This window comes from Pinus tabuliformis, chromosome J, assembly GCF_031772625.1.
Source record: "Pinus tabuliformis cultivar Carrire ecotype Pingquan chromosome J, CPIR1, whole genome shotgun sequence".
Lineage (NCBI taxonomy): Eukaryota > Viridiplantae > Streptophyta > Pinopsida > Pinales > Pinaceae > Pinus > Pinus tabuliformis.
In genome coordinates, this window is record NC_142295.1 from 1,439,118,143 (window position 1) to 1,439,131,298 (window position 13,156).

The 13,156-nt window shown below is 39.2% G+C and overlaps 1 protein-coding gene across 3 annotated transcripts; it reads right to left on the reverse strand.

Annotated features, from left to right (window-relative positions):
• Window positions 1-7,752: 7,752 nt before the first annotated feature.
• Window positions 7,753-12,605, reverse strand: LOC149232768 (aluminum-activated malate transporter 14-like). Of its 3 annotated transcripts, none has more exons than XM_089379510.1 (6): window positions 11,985-12,605; window positions 11,457-11,597; window positions 10,633-10,905; window positions 10,140-10,279; window positions 9,604-9,747; window positions 7,753-8,157 (listed from the first exon to the last, which is right to left on the reverse strand). In XM_089379510.1, the coding sequence occupies exons 1-6, from the start codon at window positions 12,232-12,234 to the stop codon at window positions 8,008-8,010; spliced, it is 1,098 nt and encodes a 365-aa protein (XP_089235636.1). In that variant the 5' UTR covers window positions 12,235-12,605; the 3' UTR covers window positions 7,753-8,007. The 3 variants fall into 3 exon arrangements, with proteins under 3 accessions (XP_089235636.1, XP_089235634.1, XP_089235635.1); XM_089379508.1 differs by lacking the exon at window positions 7,753-8,157 and adding an exon at window positions 8,427-9,278 and having other exon boundaries at window positions 11,985-12,598; XM_089379509.1 differs by lacking the exons at window positions 7,753-8,157; window positions 11,985-12,605 and adding exons at window positions 8,427-9,278; window positions 11,066-11,145 and having other exon boundaries at window positions 11,457-11,579.
• Window positions 12,606-13,156: the final 551 nt, after the last annotated feature.

Genomic DNA, 13,156 nt, shown 5'->3' on the forward strand with positions numbered 1-13,156 from the left:
TAAGTATGTCATAGATTTGGGAAAATCTTGAGTTATAAATGTTATATGTTTAACCCTTATTTTTGAGGTAATATAGTTTTAAGTTACAACACCTTTGTGTCATGATAAACTAAATCACCACATTTACATAGTTGTAATATGCATAGAATTTGACTTCTCAATATCATAAGTTCACCCTTTAGGGAGATCATAACAAGTACAATTAGGTCGTGACCTCTTAGTGTTATAAACTCAACACTCCTTTCTAAGAGGTCATAACATTTGCATGCAACTCATGAAGTCAAAATATTTATATCTAGGTCATCTTCTCTTTATGCTATAAATTCAAGTCCTTCCCATAAGTGATCTTAATATATGTACCAAAATCATGACCTCCCTATACATGATATGTGCAACCCTTCCTCTAAGTGGTCATAATACGTGAGTGTCAATTATGACCTCTTAGTGCGATAAGTTCAACCAATAATATGTGCACACATGAGGTCACGATCTCCCTATGCCATAAGTTCAACACATACTACTAAGTGGACGTAATATGTACATGCTAGTCATAACCTCCTCCTAGTTAAACCCCTATTTTTGTGTTATTGTAATATGTAGATATAGGTAATATCTTTCTAGTCTTATAATTTCAACCACTACTCTTAATAGATGTAGTATGCCCATATGGATCATGACCACCCAATTCACCCTTTCCTCTATGGCCATAATATGTGATTATAGGTCATGATCTAGCATCTTATAAGGTTAATTTCTCCCTCTAAAAGTTAATAACATGTACATGCACATGACAAGCTTATAGTATTATAAGTTTAACCTTTACCTCTATGCTATTGTATTTGTGTACATATCATATAGGACATTACAAAATATTTGTTACATCACCAACAATTTTAACCTTTTAATTTAACAAAGTTATAGTAATTTTAGAATGTGCTTTTTATTATTTTTAGTACGAAAATAAAATTTATAAAAAAATCCAAATAATTTCTTCTATTTTGAATCATGTTTCATTTTTAATAAATGTTAATCATCATCCTTAAAAAAAATTATTAAAAATTTATAAGAATTTTTTTCCCCTTTCAAAATTTCAAATAAACATATTTTATCATAAAAATCCAATAATAAAAAGCATATTTTAAAATAAAAATAAAGATAAATAATTTGTTTTACAATGATTATTCTTTTTAAAGTAAAGAAAATTTATAAAGAGATTATTTGAAAAAATAAAATATTTTTAATTTATATTCCAAATTATAAATAAATATATTTTAATGATAAAAATTGTTTAACAAAAATAAAGAAATATGTGGTTTATGTTTGAATTTATGAAATATGGATAAAATATGTTTGTTTTTTTTTTCAGAGAGAAAATCATCATATATTATATTAAGAAAATATAATGAGCTGATACATAAAAAGCCAAAACATTTCGGCCGGCTGATCCTGTATATATCCTGTAGATAATAGCTGTAGACTAGCAGATGCTAGAAAATCTGGGCATATAACAAGATTGAGCTGATACAAAATCCATATGTCAAAACCATATATATCAAAACATATCCTTGATAATCATCCAAAAAGGAGAGAAGATTTCTATGAAATAAGATCCACATAGAGCACAGAAGAAAAACTGTGAGAGAAGAAAAGAAAATTCCTGAGAAGAAAGAAATCATGAGAAGAAGAGCCAACAATATCAAGCCGGACCAAGCATAGCAGATATATAAACCAGCACAGAGGCAATAGGAGCCTTGGATTCCTGAAAGATGCAGGCATTCCTCCATTTCCAGAGACACCAACACGTGATGATGAATAACGATCTCCATGCTGGACGTTGGGCACTCCACCACTTGAAGCCCTCCTGAACAGAAGAGAAAACCTGGTAAGGAAAACCATGAGATAAGGAGAGATCATACCAGATTTGGGCCGATGCCGGACACTGAAAAAACATGTGGACATTAGTTTCGGACGCCTGACGACACATGACACATCTACCTGGACCCGTCCATCCCTTTCTTTGAAGGACCTCCCATGTGAGGTTCCGATTGGAAAAAATCAGCCATGAAAATAAAATTGCCTTGAGCGGGCAGGATGCTTTCCAGAATTTGGAAGGAAAGATGGGTGAGGGCCGCAGCGGAAGATTTGTCGAGGCAGCTTCATATAAATCCTTTACACGAACTGGCTGAGAGGAATTCGGCATTGACCATACCAATTCATCTTTGAAACCTGTCTGTTTAATACCTTTATCAGCGAAATTCTTTACCGCCGACACCCATATTTGTCGCAGAGAGAGAGGCAGACCAAGATCCTCTGCATCCTTCCAGGTTGGCGAGGATGAGGACCAAGACAGAATCAATTTATTCCAAGTGAAGAGACCCCTTGTGTGCAGGAATGAAATCAGTTCGGGAGTGAGCATTGCTTCCAGACCAAATACAGTTGAATCCAAACCGATAAGGATGCTCGAGCCGGAAGAGATACGCCATCTTAGAAAATCGAGGAAGAGATCCTGTACCTTTCTGAAGCCGAGCCAGATAGCAGATCCCCTTTTCGAGCCCAGAGACTTCTTCCTGTACCAATATACCATGGACCTACCTTTCAAATATTTTTGTTTGATAATGGAGCTCCATTTGCCTTCACCAAAGATGCCTCTATGGAGAGATTTGCAGAGGAGGGCCTTGCCGAAAGACCGCAAATGTAAAAGACCCCATCCGCCAGACCTCTTCGGTCTAGAGATGGAATCCATCTTTACTAAGTGGATCTTAGAAAGATGAGAACTTCCACCCCATAGAAAATTTGCACTTAAAGAGACCATTTTGCTAACAATAGAAGCAGGCAAAAAATAGAGGTGAGCCCAATAAACCGCAAGTTGAGAAAGAACAGATTGAACCAGGATAAGTCTGCCTCCCAGGGATAGGAATCGCATCTCCCATCTTGAAATTTTTTTGTAGAAACGGTCAATCAGCCAAAACCAATCCTGTTTGCGATTCCCCTTTGGCTTGAGGAGAAAGCCCAAATATTTAAAGCCGTCTTTAATTGATGCCAAATTAATACCAAATAATGCTGCAATCCATTGCGCTAACTCCATATTTGAGTCGTTGTGATACAAGATAGATTTGGCCCTGTTGATGACCAAGCCCGATGCGGATTGAAACTTTTGAAAGATACCATTGAGGCATATCCAGCTTGATTTGCAGAGCATAGCAAAGATAAGAATGTCATCAACAAACAGGTTATGAGAAAGAAAAATATTCTTACAAATCTTGATCGGAGCGCATCGATGATCAGCAACTGCTTTGTTGATCTGAGTACTGAGAGCATTCATGACTAGGATAAAGAGAAGAGGGGAGAGAGGACAGCCTTGGCGCAGTCCTCTCTCCGCCTGAAAGAAAGATGAAGGGGATCCATTAATGATGACTGAGTATTTAACGTTCTCAACGCATGCCATCACCCAGTTAATTCCTTGAGACCTCAGACCAATTTTTGCAAGGAGGATACGAAGGAACCCCCAATCCACACAGTCATATGCCTTTTCCAGATCAACCTTTAGAATAGCAGCATCAATGTTTTTTGTTAAGACAGAGAATAAACACTCCTGAGTCGAGGCGACTGCATCAAGAATATTCCTGTGTTTTAAAAACGCATGTTGATCCCTGGAAATGAAGGAGTTGAGGACCGGTTTCATTCTCTCTGCAATAATCTTTGAGATGATTTTGAAGAGAATATTACATAATGCAATTGGCCTGTAATCCGCAAACGATTCAGACTGCTCCTTTTTGGGGATAAGCGCTATAAATGTAGCAGTGAGAGCGCTGTTTATATTCCCTGACATACGGGTAGCATCCACCATCCCCAGCAAATCGTCTTTAAACAAATCATAGAAGTGAGAGAAGAATTCAATCGGCCAACCATCCGGCCCAGGACTTTTGTCCTTTTTAAACTTTTTTATGACTCCATGAAGTTCCTCTTCCGAGATGGGCTTGAAAAATTCTGCATTAGCGGCTTCATCAAACATAACAGGTACTTGATCAATCATCCAGAAGACATCGTTTATCTCATTTGACCGCCGCTTGTATTGCTCCTGGAAAAACCTTGTGGCCTCCATCGAAATATCATGTTGAGAATATAAGAAGCCCCCATTTCCATCTTCGATCTTCCAGATCGAATTTATACGCCTCCTTGCATTTGCAAAATTATGGAAGAACTTTGTATTACGGTCGCCCTCCTTGAGCCAAATCGCTCTACTTTTAAGCCTCCAGGATGATTCTTCCTTTAGCAGCATCGCTTGTTTCTTTTTCTCCAAGGTTCTGAAATGATTTTTTTGATCAAAGGACATAGAATCAAAGTTGACTGTGGCTGTTAAAACCCTTAACTCCTTTTTTATATCATCAAGCGCCTGTTTGTCCTTCTTCCTCTTTTTAATTAGCCAATCCTTTGCCGCCTCCCTCAAAGATTGGATCTTTTCACGAAAGGTAGAGAAGGAAGTCCTCTCCGACTGCTTTAATTCCTCCCATTTTTTTGTTATGAGTTCATTGAAAGACTCATCAGTCAAATAGATTCTGTTAAATTTGAAGGAATAACCCAGCTTACATTCCGAATCCCTCCAGTCAAGAAAGATGGGACGATGGTCAGATGTATAATCATTTCCTGTGCTAGCGACTGGCATTCCCCATTCCTCGATAATACTGGCATTGATGATGAAACGATCAAGTCTTTTAGCAATGAAAGCCAGACCAGTTCTGCTGTTATCCCACGTTGGAGCCATCTTAAGAGGAATAACATCAACCAGATTCCTATTTAGAAATTCCAGGCGAAGTCTATCAGCAAAAGGGTCGGACTTCCTGCAGTTGCCCCAACATTCATTAGAATTCAGAGTGACATTAAGATCCCCTGCAATCAATAAAGATTCAATGTCTAGGATTTCCGATGCAAACAACAGATCCCAAAAGGAGGATTTGTTCCTGTAAGGCGCATAGATGTTCAGAATATTTAAGATCTTGGGCCGACCCCTGACCGAAGCTGAGATTAGGATGCCTGCACAACATTTATAGGCTTTAGCTTTGACCCATGTCGGGTCCCACAAGACTGCCAGTCCACCCGACAAGCCGTCAGCATCAGAAGCAACCATATACCAGGTCGGAAACATTCTTCTGAAGAAGGCTATTGAAACCTTACTTGAGTGCATTGTTTCCTGGATGAAGATGATATGAGAGTGGGCAGATACGAATATCTCTTTTAGCGCCAGAAATTTTGGGGCGGCACCCAAACCCCTGATATTCAGGGAAGTCAAGAAAGTCATTTAGATGGCTGTCCAGCCATACATGCTCTAAGAGGCTGGGGGGCAGTAGAATCAGTGATTGGAACTTCAACAAGGGAGAGGTTTGTGATGCCATAATCTGAAACAATTGTTCTGCCTCTAAAATGGCGAGAATCCCCTCTCTTCTTTTTCCGGACGGTGATATTCTTTGCAGAATTGGGGCTGATGGAGGGAAAGGAGGGTTTATGGATGGTTAAAGGTTCAAGGATCGATGGATTCCTCTGGAGGAGAATATCAATGTCGCTATCAGATTTGTTCACCGGAGATTCTGTCGGGGAATTAAAAGGCGTAGGAGATGGCATAGGCTCCTTACCTCTAGAGAGGCCTGCGGGGGGCGTAACCGATGAAGGTGTCGATGAGCTAAGCAGAATGGGGTGTGATCCCACCACAAAGTCGCCTTTTTTCATGGGGGATGGAGAGGGCACCGGATTATCTTCAATTGGCTCGGGAATAAGAGGGCAGTCCAAAACCGGTGAGAGCGGATCATCAGATTGATCGTGAGAAATGTACTGTGAATGGGAAGAGGCCTTTACCTGAGAAGGAGCATGATTGAGAGGGATATCTGCGTCTTCAGACAGAGATTCCACAACAGAGATTCTTCCCCTATGGAGAGGGCGACGCTTTGTTTTCCGGTTAAAGCGGAGCCTGCAATTATTGATGAGATGACCTGTGCGATGACAGAGAGAGCACCGGAAAGGTATACCCCAAAAGTCTAGTCTTTGACATATCGTGGAACCTTCCCATGTTATCTCAATATGCTCCGGATAACCACCTTTGTAGGGTTTTTCAATCAGAATCCATGCAATCCTTTTATCTTTCTCCCCTCTGACCCAAGGGTCAACATAAATAAATTTACCAACTGAATTACCAATCTCCATGAGAGTTTCAACAGACCATAATTCCAACGGAAGATTGGGAAGCTTGACCCAGATCATGCAATTCGATGGTGTGTTTTTAAGAGGGTCGAAACCCATATACCATCGAGATAAAGACAAGAAGCTCCTGCCAAAAACCCAAGGTTTATTGAGAATCATTTCTAGATCAGATGTTTTCAAGAAGTGAAAGGAAAACCAGTCTTTCATCAGCCGAGAAATGACTGGAGTATATCCAATCAGAGGAAGCCATTTAGATGATAGCCATGATCTCATTTCATCCTCTGACATCTCCGGAAAATGCCATTTCCCAATGAGAGCGAGCTTTTGAAGGCTATCAATACGTTCAGACAAAGTCGCGCTCGTGACAGAAACCGCCTTTGGAGGAGGAATAGTTTTGACCGGGTTCCAAGATTTCTTAGAGCGATCCCCTTTTCCATGATCTATACTAAATTTAGGGGAGGCAGGATCCTTTTTGTCCGATGCCATCACCGGTCGAGCAGGTGGAGAAATGGCCTGACAAGAAGAATGAATCATCTCATCCACCGTGGCATGCCAGCTCGGATCAAGGACGGCAGATTCACGTGCTTTTTCAGCCTCGATGGCAGCCCTGAAAAGAGCCCGCGTGGCCGGGGAGTCACTGTCAACCGACATTAATGAAACAGATAGAATGCTCAGATGGAGCCGGACAAGAGGTACTTCACGGATGAGTTGATATGATAGTCAAAAGAGAACGTTCTGCAAATGAGCCTGGATGACAAGATCCCTAGAAGGAAAACCTATAGGAGAAAGTACAGCGAGGAGGTTTCCCGTAGATTTTGTCAGGAGAGCTAGATATGGACTTAATGATACTCCTGGGAAAAGGTACCCAAACCCCGAAAAAGAAACTTCAAGGACAGGGAGAAATACGATTCTAGGATCAGCTAGAATTAAGAGGGATGACAGGAGATAGACGAAACCACCGTCAAAATGTCATTTTGCCTGGGATCGAGAACCTTCTGAGCAAAAAAAGATGGAAATTCTGCAATATGGCGGCTAATGGAATTAATGAACTGCTCAGTCGCCGGAAAACGCATTTGAAAAAAGAAACCCAGTGAAAGACCGGCAAAAGGATCCGGCGAGAAGGCCTTCCGAAAACCCTGTGAGCCAATGGGATTCAAAACAGGCAAAACAAAGGATCTGAACTCTATTCTATAGGCTGTCACTCTATTCTATAGGCTCATTTTGACAGTCGATACAGCAGCAGTAGACCTGTATGATACACCACCACCTCCCTATGCGAAATCTTATGTCTGAACATGGACTATAAATAAAAATAGAAGCCTTAATCTTGTTTATTATAGCTTTCAGCATATTTAAAGTATAAATTTACAGAGACTTATCAAAAACATTATCACAGAGACTAATACAGACTTTTATACATGACCCAGTCTCTGTAAATATCTATCTCATAACCTTGTCATAATAATAATAAGACTAAAAGAAAGAAACCATCTGAGAGAGAGTTACTAACCCGAGAGAGAGAACCGAGAGCGCATCCAGGACCAGAGGAGCCATGACAAAAGATCCAGAATTGACAGAAAAAACGAGCTTAGAATCTGCAAAGAGAGGAAAGAAAACCAGAGTTCAGTTCCCCTCCTTTTGGCCAGGACGGCCCGGGAGGTAAACGTTGGCCGTTCCACGGAGTGCAGTATAAGAAGAGTTAGCTAGGATTGATGTGGCTGGGAAGAAGACAACAAATGTCTCCCTGCATGTCTGAGCGCCTGTGAAGCTATTCCGATGAAACGTGTCCGACGAGAGAGAAGGTGGCCATGCAGCTTCCTAAGGAGTAGACCCTGGCCATCGATGGATCAAGCCTGGCTTATGCTGGCTTATGCTGATTGGCTTGCACGTTGAAGTAGGTCGATCGCTGGTTGGTTGAGCGCATGGCTTCCCTGTCCCGACGCGCTCCGGCTCCTCGAATCCTTTCCCCTGGAACACCATGGATAAAATATGTTATGATGTAAAAGATTGATTAATAATAATAATTTAATTTAAAGCATTATAATTTAATTGAAGGTAAAATGAATATATAACTTGTTTTTTTAAATACAAAATTTACAGTCTGGAAAATCTTCACTCTTTCATCTCATCTGTAATATTATTAATATAATAACTTGAAATTATAATTTAACAGAAAATAAAATCGATGTCTGAAATTTTCTCGCTCTTTAATTTCAGGTGTTAATATATTACTCTTCTCTTAACCAATTACACTTCTTAACATCACATCTCTTAACCATTACACTTCTTGAAAATATACAGAGACACTACTCAGCTGCGTGAGTATAAGCATGAGTGGACACAAAGTCCTTGGATCTTGTATAAATCAGCCCACGCCGATTGATCCCTCCTTCTGTTGCAGGTTTGAACCTAGCAAGCTTCCCTAGCTCATCAACTCCCACTGCAAGGTGCTTTAATCTCGCTGTAAATTCTACCATCAGCGATGCAAACGTAGCAAGAGGAAACGCCTCTGCGAATTGAAGCTGATTTGTTCTGTTAAACTTCCTAGAGGAATAATGGCGGCCTAAGGCTGGAAATGTATTTTCTCGTCTTGGTGTTGTCGGTATGGTTTCTGGACCGTGCCAGGATACAAGTCTCGAACATCTTTCTGGGGAGGGCTTACCCTGGCTCGATTTATATTGTCCCGAAGAACCCATGGAGCAAGAGATCCTCAAGTCTGAGCTTCCTGCAACTGCTCTAGTTTTCCTATGCTCCATCAATTCTACTCCAGCCTGAGATTCCTGTGCTTCGGGTTCAATATTGGAGGTCGTCTCATCTTCTAAGGTTGATTCTTCTTCAGGAACTTCATCTTTTTCCGGGATTTCTTCGACTATGGACCATTTTTTAGAGTCGATGAAGAGCTCGGGCTCGGCGCGAAGAACCGAGTGAAGCTCCTTTACCGCTGTATCAATTCGTTTCATCATCGGCTCCAGAGGTCCACATCTCCTCATTTCCTTGACGCTCTCGGCCAGTTCTTCCAGAACCTTCACTGCTTCAGTGCTGATTTTTGTGCATTGCCTCCTCAATACATCTCGGACAGAAGGCGGGGTCTGCAGTGGCGAAAATTTGCTTTGAATGCTCAGCGCCGTTAAAACAGGGGTGAGTTGATAAATTGGAGTCCATTTTTGGGGGCAAAGTTGTCTTTCGAATTTTTCCCCCTTTTTCAAAATTTTGTTTATATGAATAGTTCTAAAAAGAATCTAAAATTTCTAGAAGCAAAGTTTTATGAATGACGTTTCAAATTATAATTCTTTTTTAAATTCTTACTGAACTGAAAAAAAGAATGGAGCACTGAAACCCCATGAAAGATTCTCCGAATTCCACAAGTAAAACACCATTGATAAAGATCTGGTGGAATTATGTAGCTTAATTTACCTGTATCTCAGAGCGTAGACAGCCATGTAATGCAACTACTGAGTAAGCACAATGTCTGAGCATGCCGCCAATTTTAAGGTACTGAGTCCAAGGGTATCTGAAGCGAAACCGCCCATGACGAGGCTCCCATCTGGCACAGTTGGCCTACAATTCACCAATGCTCTATTGAGTTAACAAGATAGCCTACATGTTACACCTAAACAATCATATTAACTGCCAGTGTGATTTAATTTGAAGGGACTGATTGCACTGAGATGCTCTGTAGCGGGCTTAATGTTCACATATCAGTTCGACACAGAAATGCATGTAAACCCAGAGTTTATGGATATTGTTTTGACCTTCTGTGCTGTGAACTTGTAAGTCAAATTTGGAAACTTGAAAAATTATTGGACAAACCAGGTAACTATGGAGGTATACTTGAAAAAACCTGAAAAATTCTTCGTAAATTAAACAAACTGATAAAAAAATAATTTAAAACGTAATTTTTTTTTCAATACTTTGAATTTGGAGAGATCTAAAAGATTGTATTTACCCACCAAAGATTCTTCGGCAACTTTAGAATCTAAAATGGCCCTGTATCCTTCATAGATAGGATCCTCCAATGTTTCTTCAGATTCAGCCTCCTCATCTGATGAGCTAATGATCACTTCATCCTCAAAGTATTTTTGTACGCATCCTTCAACATTGAATCATACAGAGGTTATTGAACAAATTTTTCTTTATAATGTGGAGAAAAGCCAGGTATTTACCAGGATTTTAAAAGAGTTGCAGAGCTACATTGATTCATACAGGGCTAGGGGTTATTGAACAAATCTTTGTTTAGCCAGGTGCTTACCAAGATTTTAAAAAAGTTTAAAATCTCTTAATAATCAAAATGAAATGTGTAGAACAATTTGTATAAGTCCATCTTGACCTGGTATATGCTATAAAAATTGCATGTTTAAAAAAAAAGTTCATAATCTTATTTAAACTGCCTCTGGGCACTTATTACTGGTGGTTACAATCTTTCCCTGACATATATACCCTCACCTTCAAATGATACAATGAGATTTTCCAGGTTAGCTATAAGCATCTGGTGAAGTTCCTCTCCCGCCCAAACTGGGAAAAGAACCAGACTGACAAGTAGGCATATTCCACCGCCAATTAATATGGTTATCAACCGTTCGTAAGCCACACTGACTATGTTATCACTGCGATAAGCCGAGATGGCGATCATATTGAATGTAAGAAGGAATATCACCATGCCATAGTCAAATTTGCTCTTTACAGAGGGGACGAATCGAAAGTAAGTAACAGCAGCCCCTGCCACATGTCATTTTTAACAAGTTAAAGGACGATGGTAATCTGTAGCTTTTAATCGCACTGAGGAGATCAGATTTTATTCCTAAGCCTACTAAGGTTTATTTCCTTGATTTTCACACATTTATTCATTATCTAACCCTTTTTAGAGAGAATATCTAACCCTTTTTAAAGGAGGAAGAGCGAAGAGCTGAATAAACAATAGAGCACTTTAATTGATGCATTCAGCTGTATGAAATCCCCCTGAAATACTCAAAATTGCATAGATTATAAAACTCAAATATAAACTCATATTTACTAGTACAAGAAATCTTACCAAATTTCACACAAAATCACCCAGAAAAGTTCAAGTATAAAAGATTTAAAACATTGACTAGTTAAACTATCATATAAACAAGTATATTAATCCACAATCAACCAATGTATTGGTAAGAAACACTCTGAGCTTTGTGGCTGTTCCAAAACCGAAACATAAAAATCCTCCAATCAAAATATATTTATCTTCGTACCAGAAAGAATGGAATGGAAAAAATTAACAGTATCTGTCAAGTTACCGAATATAAAGATGGCGATGCCAATGAGGACAGCCTGCCCTGTGCTTCCTGCGTGCTTTGCTACTAAATCCACAATTAGAGCCAGGAGACCTGCCATAAGTGTTCCCAGTCCTCTGTTTAAGCCCTTGCACAAGGTAGCACCTGCTTCATTGATACGATTTGATCAAACGGCTACTATAAAATGAATCATTGCTGTATCTAAAACCTCAACTACTGTAGCAGTCATTCATTGCCTAAAAGCTCAACTGATGAAGCACTCATTCATTCCTCTGTGGAGAGGCAAAGGGATCTAGGGATTTGATTATGTAGATTCTTGTTACTTTGTATGTTGGTCTGTAATGTTGTGTAATATTACATAAGACAGTAAAGTAAAAAACTAGCATAAACCCACTCCTAACCTGTCAAATAGCTTAAGCGATTTCTTAAGGGATTTGGGTTAAAATTTACTGAATGCAGATGGAATCTTCAACGTTAGTAGCCATAGATTAGAGTGTACCTATTCCTCTGAAAAAAAAGATTAGAGTGTACCTACAGAAAATTCGAATACCACTACCACGGTAATGACTGCCCAAATAGCACTTTGCCCAGCAACTCCATTGAATAAAGGATCTGTGAGATAGAAAGGAGAAACAACACACAATGCAAATCCAACCTTCAGAGCATGTATAAATTTACGTGGGTCATTTTTACCCATTTTCCAAGCTTTTCTGAAAAAAGACATGGGCGATCTGGTCCTCCATTTTTTTGAACTTCTTGGGAGGTGGAGGAATATTATCATTATCAATATCCACCTTGACGGCCTTCAAATCTTCAGACGACGCCATTACTGATCAGAGACTCAAACAACCAGACATCATCTCCAACATGTACACTTGTTCTGGCAATAGGTATGGCTCGGCTCTGTTCCCATGAGAGAGTCAACTGAGTAAAGCAGTGGTATACGAAAAGACTCCAAGCTGTGAATGGCTCGAGAAACTACATTCTAAGAAGACGATCAAATTTATTATTCAGCCGCTATTAAGAAAACACGTATTAAGGCAGGTGTAATTTTTGAGGTTTCTAGGAAAGTGGTCATGTCTTACATAAAATACCCTCAAAACTTTGGTTCATAAAATACCGTCAAAACTTTGGTTCCAGCCGGGCATGGAATTTGACTGGCAAATTAAAGTGTGAAGACGGGTCTGGGAGGTGTGAAAATTGTTTAATTTAAGGAGTGGGTCTGTTTTGAAGATGAGTCCCAGAGCTGTGAAAACGGTCTAATTTGACTGGTAAGTTTGTTTTAAAATTCGAAACCTGGTTTCAACAGCCACATTCTAACAAATTATTAAGACTAAAAGTAACATTTATTAAGACTGAAAGTATGGGTACTTTGGTAGATTTTAATAATCAAATCCTTGCATGGAAATGAGGCCTTGTATCAATTTGATGTTTAGTTTGGCTTCCATCTTACCAATAAATTATTATTTTTAATAAATATTTAATAGAATGATAAAGCTGGTTTATGATTTGAAATTGTGTTGGTTTGATTAAGAATTTCTTTTAGTTATAAAAATAAATAAATAACCATCCAAAATTTAGAATAATAGTTGAAGGCTACTTTTATTCAAAATGGTATGATTTTTTTTTAAATAACAATTTTTATATAGGTTATAACTGTATCCACTAATTTGATAAAACAGGTTACTTTTATTCAAAATGGT

Coding starts and splice junctions, on each gene's coding strand:
- LOC149232768 (XM_089379508.1), bottom strand. CDS start 12,234: ATGATAATATTCCTCCACCTCCCAAGAAGTTCAAAAAAATGGAGGACC. Junction 10,906..11,456: donor CATCGCCATCTTTATATTCG/GTAACTTGACAG, acceptor GACATGTGGCAG/GGGCTGCTGTTACTTACTTT. Junction 9,748..10,139: donor AAGTTGCCGAAGAATCTTTG/GTGGGTAAATAC, acceptor GGTGAATTGTAG/GCCAACTGTGCCAGATGGGA.